This window comes from Silurus meridionalis, chromosome 13, assembly GCF_014805685.1.
Source record: "Silurus meridionalis isolate SWU-2019-XX chromosome 13, ASM1480568v1, whole genome shotgun sequence".
In the NCBI taxonomy this organism is placed as follows: Eukaryota; Metazoa; Chordata; class Actinopteri; order Siluriformes; family Siluridae; genus Silurus; species Silurus meridionalis.
The window spans coordinates 23,219,143-23,242,001 of NC_060896.1; the positions used below are offsets into that span (position 1 = coordinate 23,219,143).

The 22,859-nt window shown below is 36.8% G+C and overlaps 1 protein-coding gene across 4 annotated transcripts; it reads right to left on the bottom strand.

The window, feature by feature from the left end:
* Positions 1 to 352: 352 nt before the first annotated feature.
* capn12 (calpain 12) lies at positions 353 to 21,808 on the bottom strand. 4 transcript variants are annotated; one of them, XM_046864741.1, is made up of 22 exons: positions 21,792 to 21,808; positions 20,606 to 20,860; positions 19,984 to 20,053; positions 18,300 to 18,418; positions 14,008 to 14,141; positions 13,381 to 13,552; positions 11,586 to 11,669; positions 11,386 to 11,471; positions 11,176 to 11,253; positions 10,285 to 10,454; positions 9,863 to 10,116; positions 9,207 to 9,218; positions 8,912 to 9,120; positions 7,483 to 7,519; positions 7,320 to 7,394; positions 7,182 to 7,227; positions 6,013 to 6,074; positions 5,142 to 5,210; positions 4,752 to 4,830; positions 4,440 to 4,556; positions 3,595 to 3,647; positions 353 to 1,018 (listed from the first exon to the last, which is right to left on the bottom strand). In XM_046864741.1, the coding sequence occupies exons 2-22, from the start codon at positions 20,801 to 20,803 to the stop codon at positions 992 to 994; spliced, it is 2,151 nt and encodes a 716-aa protein (XP_046720697.1). In that variant the 5' UTR covers positions 20,804 to 20,860; positions 21,792 to 21,808; the 3' UTR covers positions 353 to 991. The 4 variants fall into 4 exon arrangements, with proteins under 4 accessions (XP_046720697.1, XP_046720696.1, XP_046720695.1 ...); XM_046864740.1 differs by lacking the exon at positions 21,792 to 21,808 and adding an exon at positions 21,582 to 21,661; XM_046864739.1 differs by lacking the exon at positions 21,792 to 21,808 and having other exon boundaries at positions 20,606 to 20,991.
* Positions 21,809 to 22,859: the final 1,051 nt, after the last annotated feature.

Genomic DNA, 22,859 nt, shown 5'->3' on the forward strand with positions numbered 1-22,859 from the left:
AAACATCCATGTTTATATATGGATGCTTAGATTTATTTGGAAGATCATTGATTCCCATGCCAACTGGAAGGAAGACTAAAAGGACAAGATGAGGCAACCCACAATTTTCAGTCTTAGATTCTCATAATAAATTTGGATTTTTGACTATAGAATAAGACATTTTGGTTGAACTAATGATGGTATTGTAATATAATGTGTTTAATTCTTAATATATTTGATGAATGTTCACCAAAAAATTTATATTATCTGACACTAATTCCAGGTACCTTTTGGGATGCATTGGTTTGTATTTTGTTTTTTTGGTAACTTCAGCATTTGATAAAAAAAAAAAAAAAGACATGGCACAACTTGGAAGCGCTAACAAACCCTTATGGATATTTAAATTCATGTGCTTCACACTGGTACATTTATAATCAATTTACTATATTCATCGTTTTTATATAATTACATTACTAATCCAGGTCTATACTGTACATTGTACTGGAATTATAGCTGCAACTGTTAAGTATTTTCGTTAATAAAGAACAATCTGTAACTTCTGGCCTTTATGGGTGTGTAGCATATACATGAATCAACAACAGAGAATGTTCAAAATTAGACTGGTTAGAATACAATTTTTATCAATCAAATACACTAAATATAACTGGTAGATATTACGTAAGATAGATCATCCAAAATATGGTTGTATGATTAACACAAAATATAGTATATTCAGTATAGTGGTTATAATGCTTGCTATTTTAAAACACATAGGCAGAGCACGTGTGTCTGGACCATAATCAGGAACGACCCATATGACCTGCGTGACAGTGGGGACGGGTGGATGAGTGGGTGGAAGCGATCCGAACGAGGCCCAGGGAGAGTGTGATGTAAATGAAATGAAATCGCGAGAGTGGGTGTGAGAGAGAAATAACGCGGGTCCAGGTGGATGACGTCTGTATAGTCCTGGCCGTACAGGTCTGTCCTGCTGAGGTGTCACATCTGAGCGTGCTCACACAGCCAGCAGCCTGAGCAGCCACTGTAGAAAAGGCCAGAGACACAAACCGTTACACAGCGTACAGCTATTAATAACCAGCAGCTTCAAAATGGATCAGAGTTAATACCAGTATCAGCTCTGAATTGGACCCAAAACAAGGATTTCTAAGATCTAGGCTAACCCTAACCCTAGGTTATAAGAATAAATAAATAAATAAACCTGTAAAAAATATTCACCAGTATTGGTTAAAGTAAAGTGGTTGTTCTTTTCTTGAGAAAAAGAACAAGTTCCCAGAATTTTTCTTCCTGAAAGTACTCTCTTTTACATTTCTACTTAAATAAATACTCGTTTTTGTACCTATGAAAACTATATTTCAATAATTTCTGAAATGCAATGTTCTATTCTTATGTACAGCCCACCTTTTCAAGCTTTCTATTGTTACAGGCATGCAATAAGAACTTTTACTCTCCTGAGAAGAGTAGGGTTATGCTTGTGGTCTCGGGTATGTGTGGGGTTACAACTGTCCTCCACTGTTATTCACTACATACATCACAGAGAGGTGAAAAATACTTATATAATTAGTACGCTTCTTATGTATCATGTTGTAATGTTTATACTTTACTTGAGTATAAGTGAATACGCTGAATACATGTATATTTTACATTTCAAACCAGAACATTTACTAATTACATTTTTATTTAGACCCGCAGAGAACTCAAATGTACTCCGTTTAGCATCCGGTCAGATTCATGAACTTAGAAAAACCCTTTTATGTAGACATGCTCTAATCTGTATTCTTCAGTTGCTTTCTCTTGCTGCACAATGCAGTTAGCACTATAGATTTCTGTATGTGTCTAAATATGGATCAGACACCAGACTGCATAGTGGAACTCAATGATGAACCCCTTGGTGTTTGGTGCACTCAGATATTAATAGGTGTCTCTTGCCATTCTAGAAGATATCAACTGTAACTAATCAGAAAAAATATTGCGGTAATAATAATAATAATAAGAAGAAGCTTGTTTAGATATGCTAGCAGTGATTTTAACAGCTAACATAAAGTGGCTAGGCAGGAAGCCCAATTCTAGGTAATATATTAAATAAATATTAAATATTAGTTATGTACATGATGATAAATGATGCAGGACACTTCTGATACTAATTAATTATCAAATTTCATTGGGTTAGTAAAGCTTTCTGGCAAAACAAAAAACTCTTTTAAAAACTTCAAAACAATCTTTTTACACATTTTAAAAAGTTATGACATACATAATACGACACATACATACTTTTATGCTTTGACACAATTGTTGCCCTTAAAACTTTCACAAAGTATAATTTCTCACTTTTCTATAACATTTTCCAACCAAATATAAAGACATCATATGGAAATTAGACTATAAGATTCTTATTTGTGCTTTTTAAATATTCCTTTCCAAATGTATTCCATATTTCCTGTTATATAACCTCCACTCTTCTGGGAAGGTGTTCCAGTAGATGTTGGAGTGTGCTTGTGGAGATTTGGGAGATTTGGGAGCAGGCTTTGTGCACTGAGGCATTGTCAAGCTGGAACAGGTTTGGGTCTTCTAGTTCAAGTGCAGGAAAAATCTACCACACCCAAATACATTCTATACAATTGTATGCCTCCAACTCTGGTTTCAGTTTGAGAAAGAACCACATATAGCTGGAAGGTCAGGTGTCCCAAAACTACTGTTCATAAAGTGTAGCTATAAATATAATCACAATTTTAATTATTAGCTATATAGATACTATGTATTTAAGAAAACTCTTCCCATGCGCACTCGATATATAATTAAAAAAGAGCTTTAAACTGAGTGTTTTGGTTCTAGGATCTAAGTGTATGTTCAGTTCAGTTCAAGTTTATTTGTACAGCTTTTCACAATGAACACACAAAGCAGCTTTACAGAACTGAAATCCGTTAATGGACTAGGTTTTAAAACGTTCAAGCAAATTCCACTTAAGCCATTTCTTTCAGCACATTTAATGCCCTTATCTTTACCTGTTATGTTGCTTCGCAACAAAAGCTCACTGCTAACAAACTAGATTGCATAGTAGGAGAAGTGTTTATTGCAAATATCATTAATAATACATTAAACACATTTATCATAATGGGGGTTTTTAGGTGTTCTGCTTTACGTTGTGGCTAATCCACCGCAATAAAATCAATAAAATGATCCTCTTGTGGCGTATTCCCTCATTTTTATTTTAATACTGTTTCATATACACATGTACTTTACAGCACAGTGAAATTCTGTCTTCTGATATCCCAGTGGTTTTAGGAACTGGGGTCAAAGTGCAGGGTCAGCCATGTTACAGTACAGCACCCCTGGATCACAGAGAGTTAAGGGCCTTGCCCAAGGGCCCCAAGAGTGGCAGCTTGGCGATACTAGGGCTTCTAGGGCCACCTTCCGATCAGAAACCCAGAGCCTTAACCACTGTGCTACTACCTCTACAATTAATTTTAATTAATGTTAAACATGAGCGACCAATAAGAGACTGCACAACAACTACAAAAGTCTAGATTTAATTTCTCCAGTCCCTGAGGCACCAGGGTATCAGAAACAGAAGAGATTAGCTGAAGAGGAATTCCATCTTACCGTGTTTATGCCTCTGCTCTTCACCTCCAGGCTGCTTTCTGAGTCAAACAGAGCTGCGGGGAAGTGTGTGACAGTCAAACTCCTTCGATACCACTAATTAACATCTTAACACCGGTATATCACTGTGCTAATGACGTAAATGCTACCCTCATCCTGTTACATTAATGCTGTAATCTAATCCCCAAAAATGCATTAACACAAAAAAATACAACGCTTAGATATCTGTGATCTGATCCACACAAACCAGTTGAACATTTCGACAGCATTCGGTTACACGACAAACTGTGTTTTGGTAACACCTGTTTCTAACTGCTCTGATCTACGTAATAACAGGAACTGGAACTTGTATCAAGGAAGTTCCATAACATATAACTATAAACAGATAAAAAGTGTGACATTATGGAAATGCATTACACCGAATAACCGTGTCATATTTTATTCCTTATATACTGCACGTGGAAGTCGTTTAGAATTCAGCCTGATTGTTTTTTTTTCTATTTTTTGGGTGCTATAGAATAATTTTTTTCTCTGCATCAAGGATTTCAAATGGCACATGTTTATACCAATGTAATTCCAGCATATCAAAACATATACTTTAGTAAAACTACAACACTTAAGACTCGATAATACGTGTTACGTGTTCACATATTAAAATGAATGCGCATTTTATTCTGCTTAAGCTTTTTTACGTTTTGTGATACTTTAAAGTATGTCTGTAAATGAGCTTATGTACCGTATGTATCTGATCTAACTGCTAAATGTTACAGTCTGTTTGTGTGTGTGTGTGTGTGTGTGTTTGGATTGTGTAATCCATGTGGGGGTTCTGCAGAAATGAAGATGCTTACCAAAGAGGACTTGCAGTCTGGTAACACACGACACGAAAATGTAGAAAGGTAGCTGCTGCTCCCCCGAGCCGAAGCGCTCCCATAGCAGGTGTAGTATGTTATTATCACACTGCACACCTGAGAGAGGGGGAAGAGAGAGAGAGAGAGAGAGAGAGAGAGAGAGAGAGAGAGAGAGAGAGAGAGAGAGAGTAGGGGAAAAGTGGTAATTCATGTTATGTTAATCTGTGGTTTTCTCTTGGGTCCTGTACAGGTGTTTCTGTGCATCTGTGTGTTTGTGTGTGTGTGTGTGTGTGTGTGTGTTGGGAGACATACCTGCTGCATTAAGAGCTTGACTGAACTCGAAAGGATTCATATTTCCAGATGAATCCTCGTCATACTCAAGAAAGATTGACTAGAAAAAAGTTTCAGAAATGGATATTTACATCTCCAGTAAACAGAGAAGCCACAGGAATGGAATGTAAGCCATTCGCTACACGCTAGATCTCTGCTTTCCAGCTGTGCAGAACAGCAGGCTGGGAGTGTGGATTAGCCAAACATACTTTATTAAGCCCTGAAATCATTCAGTTCATTGAGAGGACAGGGAGACAGAAAAATGAGAGCAATTTCCCCCCAAAACTATTCCAGCGTCATATGTGGTATTTCTGCTATTTATGATGTTTGCGTTACCATAGCAAATCAGTTTAGGAGAGAAGACTCAGGTACCTGCAGACTGCGCAGAGATGAGAGGAGATTATTGGCCTGATCACGACTCAGCCTGCCTCGACCTCCAGTCTACTCGCATTCATATTTAGGAAACTAACCAGCAGGGGCGAAGAGTAAAACACATCAAGGAGGAAGGGCAAAAAGGACATACAGTAGAAACAAATAAAAAAAGGAAAGAAGAAATAGGGGTTGGAAAAGAAAGAAAGAAAGAAAAAAAAAAGAAAGAAAGATTGAAAGAGAGAAAGAGAGAAAGAGAGAAAGAAAGAAAGAATGAAAGAGAATAAGAGAGAAAGAAAGAAAGAAAGAAAGAAAGAAAGAAAGAAAGAAAGAAAGAAAGAAAGAAAGAAAGAAAGAGAGAAAGAAAGAAAGAATGAAAGAGAAAGAAAGAAAGAATGAAAGAGAAAGAAAGAAAGAAAGAAAGAAAGAAAGAATGAAAGAGAGAAAGAAAGAAAGAAAGAAAGAGAGAGAGAGAAAGAAAGAAAGAATGAAAAAAGAAAGAAAGAAAGAAAGAAAGAAAGAAAGAAAGAAAGAAAGAAAGAAAGAAAGAAAGAAAGGTGAAATTTGGAGGAAGGAAAGAAAGAATACAAAATGACAAAATAGAGAGAGAAAGAACGAAAGAAAACACTCGCTTAAGAATAAGACATTACAAGAAACGTAAATGGAAGAAAGAATGAAGTAAAGATTGAAAACATGGAAAAAGAATGAAACTTCAAACTTAACACAAATGGAAAATGAATAAATGAACATAAGAAAATGAAGAAAGCAAATAAAAGCTGCACACACACTTTGCATACGTAGCACTAAATTGGAGGGGAAAAGGGGATGAAATGTAGTGGAATGAAAGAGAAGATACTTTCAGATGGAAGGATACATCTTGTGTGAAAATGAGCTGTCGGCAGGTCTCCAGAGGAATATGGTAGTCCTTCTCCAGCACTGCGGCATAAAGAGAAACAGTGAGAAGAACACCACAGTGCTGTGGTGAACATGTGCTTATAATAAGGCGACATGAGGTTGTTTCAGTCCATGAACCAGGATCACGCACATATCCAGCACTCGGTCTGATCAACGCCGCCACCTGGTGGCCATTATTGGCACAGACGCGTTTTTTGTATCCATGAAAATGAAATCCACAGACACCCCCAGAACGTATATCCATATATGCCTTCTAAAAATCAAGTAGTCAACATAGAGCATTGAATATTCATTTATTGCAGCCATAGAGCGTTTTATACCTCGATATTAGACATTATTTACAGGCTTGTATGTTTTTGGGCCTATGAGGTTTTAACAATATCTGGGAGTAATAAATAAATAAATAAAGAAAGAAAGAAAGAAAGAAAGAAAGAAAGAAAGAAAGAAAGAAAGAAAGAAATATAAGTGTAAATATAGCTGTTTACACTGTTCTAGGGACAAAACATTATTTTATAAATGTGCAGAACTGGTGAATAATATTATTTTTCTGTTTCATTATGATTTCAAAAAAGTATTATATATTCCCAATAGGCCAAAATTCCTGTGCAGATGTTTCTGCCTCATCTGGATGCAGGAACATATCACATGGGATAGCTGCAATAGCCGGTTTCCAAATAAAGTGCAGGGCATGAAAAGAGTGAGCAGGAACAACAAAATATTATATTATTGTATATTATTATGAGTTTAGAATGAAACATCATTAATATTCCTCGTATTATTGTAAAATATATAGATAAGGGTGTCTACCAAATAACATAAATGTAAATGTTGCTGTATCTCACACCTGGCGATCCCAGGATATGCTCTGGATTTTCCAAAACCCTGACCAGGATAAAGAGATTACTGAAGATGAATGATTGAATATTTACTGTATACATATTTATAATTTTCTGCAAAGTGATCTAAAATAAAAATGAATGATCTTTGTCTCAAATACTTCACAATATAAGCAAGTGTATTGCACATCATGTTTTGGGCAGTGATGTACGTGTACACAAAAAAGTAAAACAATCAAAAATGAACTTTGATGTTTGCATTTGATATACATTAGAATTCTAATTCTCAAACCTGTGTTGAGCAACTTCATGAACCCCAACGCATTTAATTTGTCATCCTGAGGAGAGAAACGACATCAGTGAAAGCTTTTATATGCACCATGTTGTATCATCAATTCATTATGTAAATTCTGTCTGCACTAACACTTACCAGTTCAGCTTCCTCATCAAACCACTTCTGCACCAATATCTGATCCTCAGGTGATGGAGGACTTGACATGACAGTCTTCAGGACAGACATTTACATGTTAATGGGACACTAGTGAGACTGTTCTAGCTGTGTTTATCTCGATTAGCAGCACACTCATACTCACCGTGGTGATAGCAGTAGGGCAGGTGATCTCACGAACCCTGGGACAGAGGGAGAAGAAAGTTCTTGTTTCTAGTCAGGTGGATATAATGAGTTAATACAGAGGTCTGTAATTTGCAATCATTATTATAATAATTATTCTGCATTTGGATTTTTAATATCGTTCAGTCTATAACACACCTGACTACAAGGGTAAAGTTGTGAGATGCAACAAACTAATTATTTCATGATTTCTATGCATTACAATTTACAGAAATGTGCTGGTCCTATTATCAAGGATGGGTGCCCAAAAAAGCGCAGATTCTCTTGGGAGAAATTAAAAAGCCAAGATGCACAAATATATTTTATATGCACAAAATAGAAATTTTAGAAAGAATAAAAATGGAGAAAGGTACGTATATGAAAATGGATAAAACTCCTTAAGTTGTGATATTAATATTATAAAATTGGAAAAGACAAGAAACAGAGAAATTGCATAATAGAAAAGGTCAAAATAACAATGGAAGACAGCATATGGAAAACATATTCTTGAAACCATGAAAAAAGGAAACAAAAAGGAGCAACATCTGTCTGTGTCCATACTTTCTTATACTGTTTATTCTACTTTATTCTTATACTTAGAGATACTTTCTTATACTGCATACTTTCTCTCTCCGCTGTCAATCACAGCAACTATAGCCAATCACACTTATATATGTCTGTAGAAGAGGGCAGAAACCCTCTGGGCAAAAGCTCAAATCCATGTGCTCGGTTTGCAAACTTGTACGCTTTCTCTTTTCCCAGCAGAGACCTGTTGGAGAGCGAGAGCAGGCTGATGGATGGGAATCTACAGGTGACCAAATTGGGGGGAGAAACTAAGATCATGTAACAATGAAAGGAAATTTCACTAAAGTGCAAATGCTTTACAGTCAATAAATTCCTTTTAAACAGGCTCCATTAGTGGGCCAGGATGTTTCCACATTCTTGTAAGTACATACATTCGGTGTGAGTTTTAATATAGTTACTGAATAGTTACTGAAAGTTTAGAGTTTACAAGGATACATTTAGCTAAAAGCATCTAGAAAGATTAAAAACCAAAAACTCAATGTAAAAAACTGAAAGTCAGTGTAAATGATTGATTGCTAGTTATGTTGTATGCTACATGAAAGGTTATGAAGAGAAAAAAATTAAACAAATAATGGTATGGATAAAACGTAAGTGAAATTTACTGTAAAGTTAAAGTAAGTCAGAAAGAATAGAAAAAACATTTATAGGCATTTATAGGTTTGCATCTGTAATTTCAGCGCTCGAGGTTATAAAAGACTATAAAAGAGGTTATAAAAGGCAAAAAAATCCTCATTTTATTTCACTACTTAAAACTTGAAAACTTGTATGAAATACCATGCAGGTGTTATTTCCTCTCCCCCCTCGCTATGTACAACACTCCAGCATACCCCAGTGTGTTGCCGTTCTTGGCGTAGATGCGGAGGAAAAACTCCCCAGGCTGGTTGGGCCTCTGTGTGGATGCCACAATGATGTAGTGCCCCGGGTCCAAGTGCACCTTCCTCCACACAGCCCGCATGCTACGATACTTCCCAGAACGGCCCACCACTGGGTTAGCATCAAAAAATGCCTGACTGAAAGAACCAGTGCTGTCCTGCAGCTATTGAGATAGATAGAGTAGTGGGCTGTGTTTAATGCTTATGCAGTTACAACCGATCAGACATATAGCAATAAAGCAATACTCACCTCAGGGGGCACCTAAAAGACAAACAGGAAGTTCACAGAGAAAGACAGGGAGACAGAAAGAAAAGATTGGGCTCATGTGTTTCTCAGTTTTAATATTATTATTACAACACACATTAGTACACTATCATGAAGTGGTTTATGGTATATTTCAGCAATAATACAAAATTTATAGATTTTTGTAAAATGTGATAACTTTTTTGGTTATATTATTCAATACAATGCCACTTAGGACTTAAAATAAAGGATTTGGGTAGTGAACATTTTAACAATTTGTTCTTCACAGGCTCAATTTCTAGATTATGGTGCAATTTAGAGATAGCTGGGACCACCACATTGTCACTTTCAAGCATAATTAGGCATTTAACTATTTTAAAGCCATATGTATACATACTCTATATACTGTATTCTATATAAATGTAACTTTCCCATGATGACCTATGAAGAGGGGAAGGGAAATTGGGGTGGGTTTGACAAGAAGCTAATCCAAAAACCAAATAATCATTCCAGATACAAAGGCAAGTTTCCAATTTTTTGGTTTTCAGACATGTATTTCCACTTCATACATATTAGTAAAAAATGCTAAATATTGACTACTTCACCTTTAAACTTTTGCTAATGTCAAGCCTATGATGTGTAACAGTGCATCAGGTTCTCACTTTGTAGATGTGGTAGCCAATATAAAGAAAGTTGACTTTGTTCTGCATGCGACGGTTTTTCTGCAGCAGCTCTATCAGCACTGTGCATTTCTTCATCTTCTCTTTTTGCTTATCCACAGAGCTCTTTGACTGAGTCGAGTTGCTGACATCATCATCATCATCTCCGGCATCCTGCTCATCTTCGTCGATCTCCACGTCCTCTAGGTCCTGCTGCGACAGAATTAAGTGGAACTGGGGGTTCTTCCAGAAAGTCCCTGTTAGAAATATTTAACAACAATTTAACAAAAATTATTATAAAAAAACCCATAAAGATAAAAAAGAAAAAAAAAGTGATGTTCACAAAGTCATTCATGAATCCCGTTCGTTGTCTATGGTACTTGGTACATTATAATATCATTACCACACACTCCACACAAACTTACGAGGACTTTTGCGGCTGCCCCCAGCAGAGCACATGGGCACCCAGGACCCCTTGTGGGAGGTCAAGGACCAGGAGGGGGTGGCATTATCTTCCTCTCCAGCATCACAGTCAGGATCCACACTACACAACTCCACTGTGTCAAACAGCTTGCAAAAGTCTTCCACCCCAATCCTATGTGCACAAACACACACACACACACACACACACACACACACACACACACACACACACACAGTCGAGAGTCTACACCTAATGTAATATTAAATGCAAATAATATATAGCTTAGGTCAGCTGTATATATGCATATATAGTTTATGACACAAAAACACTAATTTTTAGTCCATCCCTGGGCTTTCCTGGGAGAAAAATCTTTTAGCAAGCCACTTAATGCCTCCTTACAGAATGTTACACCATATTACTATATATTTTTTTCTAAACACTTTTTACCTAATGAGCTAATAACTGCTAATGCTATTTAGTATTGTTTATTCTGCCCATTTTCTTCCTCATTTTTGTCATGTGGCAATTCCTATTACCTCAGTCAGCTTTCCCCATTAAATGACAACTTTGCAGCAGAAGGTAACTGTTACCACACGTTTTCTCCAAGCAATCTACTGCTCATGCTGCATCACAGTGCAGTGTAACACACTTGAAGGAAACTGCTACACAAACCCATGCATTAGTGACTAACAAAGGAGAATGCTATCCCATCAATAGTTGCGGTGGTTTTAAAATCTGTACTCACAATCCCTTCAATCATTAGAATGTCCGCAAAAATCCGCCGAGCCAAAAGTAAAAAAAAAAATCTACATCACTGTTATGTGTGTATTTGACGTGGAACATTTTGTGGGAAATGGTGATGTACAGATGTGTACTGTTGATGTTTTTATACCAAAATTCTCCATCTTCTTCAATTTTCAATTTGATTCTGGCCTTCTCGGCACTGTCTATGCCATCCCAGTCTTTACACCTGTCCACACACACACACACACACACACACACACACACACACACACACACACACACACACACACAGCAGAGTTAGCGACAGTTAGGGGAGCATCATTTTTAGCACTGAAATGAGAACTGAGCCATTTTTCACCTGTCACTCCACGGTCCACAGAACTCCACAAATCCCCAGGGGTTTCTCAGTCTCACAAGTAACACCTCTTCATCTTTTTTTTGCACCTAGACACATACACACACATACACATACACACAAACATACAAACAAGTTATAACTTATCATCTTAAAATATTGTGAAACATTGCTACATGACTGTAGGCTGCTTGATGTCTTACCTTATCTGTGGCGGTGATGGCATAGGCATGACCTTTGACCAGCCCCTCTGGAGTCACGCTGCCGATCTCTTTCACATTGTTGGCCTGCAAGCAAACAATATGCATCGTCGCAAACGAATGACATGACATGAATTTCAAACAATAGGAAATTATGAGAAATATGGACAATCCAAGAAGCAAAAGTAGAGAAGAAAGAGTAGTAGACGAGGAAGAAGGCATGAAGAGAGTAAACACTGGAGTTACATTTCCATTAAGAGACTCAGCTCAATTAACAATCATGCTTTTGGTATTAGTAGAATATTTGAATCTTTGGATGCTGAGCTGTTCAAGTGTATCAGCAGGTAGTCAATCGGGATTGTGACTAAACTAGTAAACATCTATACTTTATACTTTTTTATTTATTTACTTTATTTTATTTTATCCATAAAATAAATCCATATTTATCCATATTGTTTTATCCCTATATACTATTTATTTTTCATGTTTAAATGTTGGACAGTCTTATAAAGCATTTCACTGCATGTCGTACTCTGTATGAATGTGTGACAATTAAAATTTGAATTTGCATTTGAACTCTTAGCCAAACTGAAAACACTGCCTTTATATACAAATTGAATATTGTATGGCATTAACATTTCTTATCATTAATGATTACTTAGAAATCATCTGCTATGTAACAAAGCATGTACATCACAATCAATTGCAGTTCAGATTGTGATAAGATTTACACCTTTCGTTCTCCTTGTAGTTGATCAGCACATGTTTGGTGTCTTTGCACTGAAGCTACAATGTTGACGTAGCTAACGGTTAAAATGAAATTAAATGGGGAAACTGAATGTATAATCATCACACTTAAGACATTATTTTATAGTAAATAATAATACTAATTATACATAAACTAAAAATATACTACAAGGAAGAGCGTGGGTCCAGCTTCAGTAGATAAAATGCTACTGTTTCTAACCCAGTGAGGTCACTTGGTAAAATGTTTATTCATAGATTAGGTTAAAGCAAAAAAAAAATACTTCAAACCATTTCCATAAATACACTAAATAGACAGAAAGTTTGTGGACACCTGACCATAAGATTTGTGCTTTTTGAACAATGTTTAGCCCCATTTGATGTTATAAAATCCTCCACTCTTCCACTGGATTTTGGAGTGTGCTTGTGGAGACTTTTGCCGATTCAGCTGATTCTGTTAGTAACAGAAGGATCTGATGTAGGTGAGGTGAGAAGGCCTGGGGTGCAGTGTTACAATTCATCCCAAAGGTGTTTAATAGAGTTGAGGTCAGAGCTCTATAGCAGGGCACTCAAGTTCTCCCACTTCAACCCATGTAAAGCATATCTTCCTGGAGCTGGCTTTGTGCACAGTGGCACTGTCATGATGAAACAGGTTTATGTCTCTTAGTCCAAGTAACGGAAATAATTAATGCTACCGACCTTCACAGACATCCTAGAAAATAGTACGCCTCCAACTTTGTTGTAACAGTTTGGTGAAGAACCACATAAGGCTGGAAAGGTCAGGTGTATTAATACTTCCTATAAAATATCTTCCTATAATCCTACATTTTTTATTCAATTTAGTTTGTTGAGCCCATTTAAAAATAAAAATAAAAATACGGATGCAGATTTAGATAATGATAATGAAGCAAGTCATGAATATTAACAATAATGAAGATAAACATGGAAAAACTCCCAGAGACAATGTAAAAAAGATACCTTGACAGGAACATGTGTGTGTGTGTGTGTGTGTGTGTGTGTGTGCGTGTGTGTGTGTGTGTATGCACATGTTTACCTGTATGAAGCAGCTGAGCAGGCTACCTCTAGACAGTGCCGCAGTAAGAGTCCTCCACAAGACGGGAGGTGTGCGAGAGGAAACAGGACGAGTGTAAGCAATGCCGCCTGTAAAGTCTTCCATCCCCTCAGATATATTGCCTCCCTTTAGACTGCTATAGGACCCAATCAACCTACACACACACACACACACACACACACACACACACACACACACACACACACACACACACACAGTTACTCTATATTTCTATAACTATATTAGTGAGGGCATACTGTAAATAATTATTAATGCAGCTAGTTAATGCTTTGATAACTAAAAAGTTTTTAAAGTAAAATGTAGGCTTTTTTGTATTTTTTTTAAAAATTTTTTTAAATTAAAAATGCAGTTCCTATATATTTTTTTCTATCTGGATATATCTGAATCTACAAACTGATTCCGATTACACACATTTCGACTTGGTCTGCTCTTTGATGACACATAGACACCGGGTACAACCTCAACAGTCATTTGTTTACACTCAATTAAATTGTAAAAGTGGTTTTAGAGCTTCAGGAAGCCATGTCATTGGTGCCCTTCTATCTTACACACTCGCACACAGTCAGACACACATATGCTGCCACTGACTTGGCGTAAGCCTTCTCCACCAGGGCACTCCAGAACTCATTCTTAGTGCGTGAGTAGCTGAAAAGCAGACGGCCTCCTCGCACGGGCAACCTGTCATCCACCACCACCTCCACCCACTCACCATACTGCCAGAACTATGAGAGAGAGAGAGAGAGAGAGAGAGAGAGAGAGAGAGAGAGAGAGAGAGAGAGAGAAAGAGAGAGAGATTATCGGATAATTTAGATAATTGGGTTAATAGCAGGACTAATTCCATTTCTAATATCAAACTATGAATTTAATTGGAACTCTAATGATGCACTGTTTTTGAACACTTTCTATAGCACCATTTGTGTTTAAAAGACTTATATTAAAAACTGAAAGCAAGGAATTGATATAAATCAGGCACTCTAATCAGGCAATTATGCTTCTGTTCATACTAGCATTGGATTACACTTAAAAATGCCTGGATCGGCTCATCAGAATCACAGTGAATCTGGAGCCTTTCCCAGGAACATAGGGCACAAGGAGGAAAAAACAGCCTGCAAGAGATGCCAATCCATCACAGGACATCATACACATACTCATGCAATCACATGCTAATCCACACATGAGGGAAATTTCAGTTCAGCTACCAGCATGTAACCAAAATTCAGAAAGAAATCACACTGGGAATGCGAAGAAGATTCAGAAGACTGCCTAAGATCATTTAGGGTGAGAGCATCTCTAAAACTGCAGCTCTTGTGTGCTGTTCCTGGTCTGCAGTGCTCAGTATCTATCAAAAGTGGTCCAAGGATGGAACAGTGGTGAACCGGCGACAGGGTCGTGTGCGGTCGAGGTTTATTGATGCACGTGGGGGCGAAGGCTTGTCCGTTTGGTAAGATCCAACAGACAAGCTTCTGTAGCTCAAACTGCTGAAGAAGTTAATGATGTTAATTCTTGATGGGTCAGGACTGAACACAATATTAGGCAGGTGGTCCTAATGTTATGCCTGGTCGGTGTATATATATAATGTCAAAGAACCAATTTATTCGGTGCATTTTGCAGTAACAGTAGTTTTATTAATATTAATACATACATTACATAATTTACTCCTATATATTATCACACTTCCTTTTTTTAATAATGCAGTTCTATACCATATCTCATCTTCTTTGAAAAGGCCATCTTTTGTGTTTAACTTGATGTATTTTAGCTGTATAAAACTCCTAAGCTGTGCATTTGTTTCTTGTTGTCAGCACTCCATCCACTAGTTTTCTGTGCAGGCCAGTGGAGGTTGTCACTTAAAAGTCTATGGAATTGCTTGGCTTGTGCTGACCTGTTGATGGGTATGAATGTTGCTGGCTGCATCTGTGCATTCATGCCCTTGAGGTATGGCTACATGTCAGAACGCTTAAATCATCATGCCCTAATACCATGCACAACAGACATGCACCTTTTTTTAACCCTCCTTTTATCTTTCTTTCCTTCTCTCTTTCTCTCTCTCACCAGTAAACCAAAAACATAATAAGAGGGACTCAGGTCTTCCCTGCATTTTCTCCCTCAACTTTATGACCCACCATGGGCTCAACTATGCTTTGAAGTTTAACTGTTATTTTCAAAGAGCATCCACAGTTTACACAAGAATACCTGTAAAAATGCATCCACAAATGCCAAGATTAAAGATTAACACACCCGTGAGAATGCTGATGTAGAAAAATAGTCATGGATTGTTTTTGTACTGTGGCGTGACATGAAACCGTATTATTATTAATGAACCAATATAACCTGAATATTTTCTGATATGAGCATGTCCTCAAGTGTTTTGTTCCTCTAATAGAATAGCAAACTTCCTGTGGTGGTAAACTGACATTAACAGTAGACTCCTAAATCAAATGTCTGGTACCAGAAAACATCACTATATCAATAATATAAGTTGTGCTCTGTTAAAGACAACAGCAAACATTACATCTGTCTCTCAGACCTGCCTTACGAACTTATGCAAAAATCATTTATAACGTTTTTTGGCACTACTACTGAAAACAAGTTTGTTCAGTTGAGTAATGAAGGACTAGCTCACTTAAAAACCTTTAGGAAATTATACTTTAAGCCACATCCAGTTCTTAAATAATAGCACATATGTACTGGAAATACAAAAATGACTAATAACCTAATACCTTCAAAGCTCCGTCACTCCTCACCAATTAGTGTGTGCAATAAAATAACATTTAACAAAAAAAAAACTAAAACAAAAAAGCAATAAAAACAACAATAATAATAACTGTTATCATTGTTATTATTATTGTTGTTGTTGTTTATTCTTATTATTTCAGTATATAAAAAATGGTATGTTTTTCAATGACAACAATCTAAACGGAGCAAGACAAAAATGAACAGAAATATCTTAAATATTAAAGGCAGTTATAAAGAGCACATGTGATTACAGATTGTTTGTGATGGAGTAGCCTTACACTATACTTTATATATATATATATATATATATATATATATATATATATATATATATATATATATATATATATATATATATATATATATATATTTTTTTTTTTTTTTTTTTTCGTCCTAAAGATATGCAAATTATAGCACTTGGATATAGTTCAATTTTTCCATTCGGACCCATATACTATTGTTTAAGGTATGTATGTAAATATTTAGGTCTGTACTTAAAAAATGGTATGTTTTTCAATGACAACAATCTAAACGAGCAAGACAAAAATGAACAGAAATATCTTAAATATTAAAGGCAGTTATAAAGAGCACATGTGATTACAGATTGTTTGTGATGGAGTAGCCTTACACTATACTTTATATATATATATATATATATATATATATATATATATATATATATATATATATATATATATTTTTGTCCTAAAGATATGCAAATTATAGCACTTGGATATAGTTCAATTTTTCCATTCGGACCCATATACTATTGTTTAAGGTATGTATGTAAATATTTAGGTCTGTACTTACAGAAAACAGATTTGGGGTCAGGTTTTAATTACTTAACTATATTCTCTCAATGTGAGGTCTAGGAGTAGAAAAGCCAAGAGATCTGTAGATTTTTACATTTGGTTTCAGTTGCGTAAATATCCCTGGTCAATTGAATGGGTTTAATCCAAACTTTAAGCAAATGTCAGACACAGAACATAATGAAATACATGAAATACACTATATTGCCAAAAGTATTGGGTCACTTGACCTTTCCAGCAATATGTGGTTATTTTCCAAACTGTTACCACAAAGCTGGGGGCACTCAAATGTATAGGACGTCTTTATAAAATTTAGCATTTACTTGAACTTGAAGATCTTGAATGGCCTGCTATAAAGCTCTCATCCCATTCCTACTGAACACCTTTGGGATGAATTGGAACGCTGACTGCACCCCAGGGCTCCTCACCTACATCAGTGCCTTTCGTAATACCCTTGTGGATGATGAACACAAAAATCCATAAACACACTCTAAAATTTTGTGAAACAGCTTTCCAGAAGAGTGGAAGGATTTATAAGAGCAATTGGGACTAAATGTGGAATGTTATGCTCAAAAAACACATACCCTACTTATGACAAGGTGACCCAATTCTTACAATACAGTGTATATTTGTTGTAAGGAGAAACTGTGTAAATGCGCATTTCAGGCCTTTAAAGTGTATCACCAGCTGCTTTCTTATTGCAGAAGGCAGCTCAGTTACATCAACATACTGTTTTATTTAGGAAGTCAGTTGTTGTGGCTGCAATAATGAGGAGCAGAATGCACTTTTTACGGTTTTCCCCCCACCTTGCCCTAAAGCACTTATTTAAGTAAACATGTCAAAAAGTCTGAACTACCTGGATGGAAGTGCAGGGCTTGTGTCAAACACAGGAATAACACAACAATGCCATATTTAAGACTGCCTCTGAATGAATAATGATAGCATGTGAGGGATGTGTGTTGATGGGGGTAGGGGGATGTGTGTCAGCATGAGATGATGGGATGTTCAGGGGGGGAGTAAAGCGGTATCTGGAACAATCCCCGCAAGCATTATCCAGTCCCTTAGGAAGAAGAGCCAGATAATGCTTATTAGCACCCCTGTCTAAATCTCACACGCACACATGAAAAATTAACCTCAATCCCCACTCCAGCTCACAAATGAGATCCTTTATGTAAATGCCTGACTTTTGACACACTCGCAGTCTACGATTCCATTCATTCATTTTCTCCCTGTATATTCATATGCTAATAAACAGCAACGTCTGAATTTATGGACGTCCACTTGACTTGTCTGGTCAGTGAATCTCTTGTCGCAATTTGCATTTGTCTGCCTTACCCTGAAACGGAAGATTCCAGCATAGGACGCGTCCATGGTTTGTTCTGATGGGACCACTTTCTCAAACAGAGTTGGATGCATAGTGAGACAGGAAAGAGCAGCAAGCAGCCAGCAGTTACCTAAAGAACACATGCAGCTAAATGAACATTAGCATGAAAAAAGCCCATCACAATTTACTGCTATAAAAATTACAGCAAATATTAGTTATGGTTTACAACAAATATTACAAAGTCTGTGATGGGTTTACACACACACACACACACACACACACACACACACACACACACACACACACACAGACACACATAAGGACACACATCAACATTCCTGTGTAACAGTAAACAGCTGTTTATCTGCCTAGAAGGGTTTAAAGATGGTCAACTGTTTAACTAAATAACACCAGGTTTCCTCCAGAATTGTTACTCAACTACCCCCTATTTTTTACACTTTTACCCAGAAATGCCTTTTCAATTTGTCTGAACATTTTGCACACTTTTTCTATTTTGTTGCACAAACATGCACACATACACCACACAGTATATCCACAATTACTCTAATTTATTGGATATAAGCATTAAGATGCCATATGGCATCAGAGGGATGATAGAACTGTCTGGGCATGACCTGAAATCCTAATAAGCATTTATGATTGACATTGCATTGTCCAAGATTATCAAGCAAAACTATACATAATGACACCAGCCTGCATGCATGAATCCACCCAGTTACAGTACTGTCATATAGCTATCACAGTTGGCCAGCTGCTTTATTTAAACAAAGCACACACAACTTGTACTATTTGTATTTTGAACCAAATGCATGCTTAGTGTATTTACTTTTTGATTTTCTTCTGTTCACTTGTTCATTTTTTACAATTTCTCTGCATATCCATACTGATTAATGTTTACTTAACATATTGTGTCCTGAGATGTTATCAATAACCTATTTCGAACGTTTTTTTCCGCTATCCTCTTGATGTGAGTGTTTGAGAATGGGTGCTTTATTGATACTTGAGGTAGAAAGTGTGTGTGTTTTGTACATCTGAAGATGAATTGTACTGACTGGCAACAACTTCCTCTACATATAACAGTTGTCATTGTTCAAAAGGGGGAATGCCGCAAATATTCTGTAAGATTTCCAGAGCTTGCGTGTTTACCAGCAATCAAAAGCAGACCGAGTGAGTGCGAGTGGGGGGATGAGTAAGTGAGAGAAAGAGAAAAGAGGGCAAAATAATTGTTAAAGTTGAAATGGGAGGAGGGAAGGGAGCATATGCATGCCAAACCATCCCTCTCTGCCTCCCCTCCTTTCTAGTTTTGATGTGAAGGCCCTGAGGCAGGCTCTGTTTTACAGCTCTCAGCGGGGTGTCTTCAGAAGGAAGCTGGAGACCTGCATAAGCCTCACAGCTAGAGGGTGTATACGGGAATGGGATATTAAACATTATAACAGGGATCAAGCAAAGATGAGGAGAGGAAAAAATGAGAACGGCAGCGAGAGAAAAGGATGAGAGAAAATCTGCATGATAAGAGGAAGACTAGATATGAGATTCTCGCCTGGGCAGATGTCTCTCTGATTGTGCTCATGCCCAAAGGCCAATCTTTAGTGGTGTTTTCCTTCCTAAGATGTGACCAAGCCTTATCCCATTAGACTTAAGTTTAAAATCACGAGAACTTGGGCAGTGACTTACCCAGCTGGCCCTGGCAGATATCAGTAGTGCCTGTGGTTCCTTCCACAAAGACAGCATTGCTGCTGATTTCCTGTGTGAGTAAAAATAATAAAATGTCAAGCAATATATGAACTAGGTATATATTTTTCCTAGATGAATACAGGCACTACAGCAAACAAAACAGAATCAATGTATATATTGTATTGTATGTATTGCATTGTATGTACAGTATAACCAGTATATATATTTATACGAATCAGTGGATATATATGATTCCCTGCGCACCCAGATGTGGAGCATGTGGTATAATTTGGCCAATCAGAGTTCACCCTTACCCAACACTAGTTCCTTCTTGAATTCGCCTGAGTTATATATGTTTTATGGGTTTACTAAACAGCAAAAGGTTGTATAGAATCAGCACAGAGACCCAGTATGCACTATATGTATATGTGTGTGTGTGTGTGTGTGTGTGTGTGTGTGTGTATATATATATATATATATATATATATATATATATATATATATATATATATATATATATATATATATATATATACCCACATCCACACACACACACTGATACAAGAACAATATAATATAATATTTGATAATATAATATATTATATAATATTACAATATATACCTTGGGTCTCAGCCACTTGATGGCCAGTTTGGGGTCTGGATCTGCCGGCATGCCAATAGAGTTCTGATCGGCACTAAAGCTCGGATCCACGAACAGCTTGCCGGATTTGAGACATTCATCAAGCAGAGAAAAGAAGTCCTGATTCTTAAACTTCTTCGGATTGGTAATGGAGCCCGGGTCGGATGTGCTGTCCGACATGTTTCAGCAGGAGCTCAGTCAGCTACAGGTGAGGATTTCCCAGTGAAGCGCAAAGTTCTGGGTAAATGTGAGTAAGGGGGAGAAGTTTGTAGAAAGTTTTAGTGTCCCACCCTGCCCTTGGTGTCCGCCCAGCTCTGCGCATTCCTGATACTAAAATGCGGCAATAGAGCGCAAAAAAAGTGCTGAAAGCGCTCCGGTACATTCAGTCAATTTCTCATGCAGTTCTTTTTTACATCACCTCTGAATTGTTTCTGTGACTTTAAAAAACTTGCATCTAGTAACCCTCGTCATAATGAAGCATGCAAAACAAATGAACAAATTAATTATAGTTCTTATGTATAATATATTGTTATTATTTTTATTATGATTATAGTAGTAGTAGTCTATTAATAGCTATTATTTTGACTGATTGGACAGAAATATTCAGAATACCCAAGACTTATTGTTACTTACTGTTACTGTTTCTGTTGCTGCACAGAAACTGTAAATGAGCAGTATATATATATATATATATATATATATATATATATATATATATATATATATATATATATATATATATATACATACATTTTTTTTTATCATATTTACTTTAAATGCAGAAGGGTTTGTTACAAAAGCTCTAGCAACAAAACAAACATTTCCAAAAAACATTTTTCTAAATTATCTCATTTATACAACTTATTATTTAAAGATTAAGGGCCTTGCTGAAGGGCCCAGCAATGACAGACAGCTTATCAGTGTTGGGATTTAACCCTTCCGAGCAGATGTCCAAGACCTTGCACTGGCACTTCTGCACTGGACGGATTATGACCCAATTTCACAACTAGATGGCAGCACACAGTTACAATCGGCATCATCCCGTCCACTGTACGGTACCCTGGTTTGTGAAAATAAAATATGTAATATTTCTTGATTGTTGATTAAATACAGAATATATTTAAGTAAAAACACAGACGTGAGCTAAGATCAAGAAGAAAACACTCACCAACCAAACAACCAAAATCCCTTAGAGACTTCCTAAAGTCAAAGACTGCACAGTGTGGAGCTAAATTATTTAACTGAATGACTAGACTCTGTGTCAGATACTTAGGGGACAATGATAGGTCTTCAAGCCCGACCACGGTTAATTGAATGTAATTAATTGGATTGATTGACGAGAGTTTGTCCTGGCAGTTTGAGTCTTCAAGGACACACTTGTGTAATTGGGAGACAGATCTAAACGCTTCTAATCGTCCCAATTGAACTCTATTATTGTTCTCTATTATCTCTGTTTGGTCTTTTGAATTAAGGGATTACTCAGGGAATTGTGCAGCAGGACGACAAAGGTCGTTGAACCACCCCTGACACTCCTTCAGGACTCCACTACCACAATGACCTCATGACCCTTTTGCTAGGGCCAATCACACCAGCATCAATTAGCACCTGCATGTTCCCAGGCCAGTTAAAGGTGAATGGAGGTCAAATACTAAATGGAAACCTACTGGTCTTGCTTGTTTGACCATCACATCACACTCCTTTTTCCTCCGACCTCTTTGTTCCTTGCTATTTCACTTGCACGCAGAAAGGAATGGGGAAATATCTCCGCTATTTTAATTATTATTAAGTAAATAAGTCCAGACAAATTGAGGTGGTGTTGCTAGGTTTTTCCACACCGTTTCTATGGACTTATATCGCACCGTTTGTCCATGAAAATGCACAGTTTAGACTTTCACTGCATGGTTTAGACTTTAACTTAGCGAAAACTTGCAGAAGTCGGTCAGAGTCATAGTGGTTTCAACTGTTAAACTGATTATATTATACGGTTTATAATAATAATTGTGTTAATTAAATGTACAAAAATAAAAATCCATGCATAACAAAATATTTAATTTAATTCATTTGAATTCATAACACATTATATGGCACTTTTTACAATGCAGGTGGAAGAACTGTCAGATTCAGGAACGCTCATACGATGCGTTGTCACATGCTACACCTGTTGATGTCCACAAATACAATATGAGTGATATGTCCCCCTTATGAACATTCATCATTTTCTTGGATTCTATCCTGA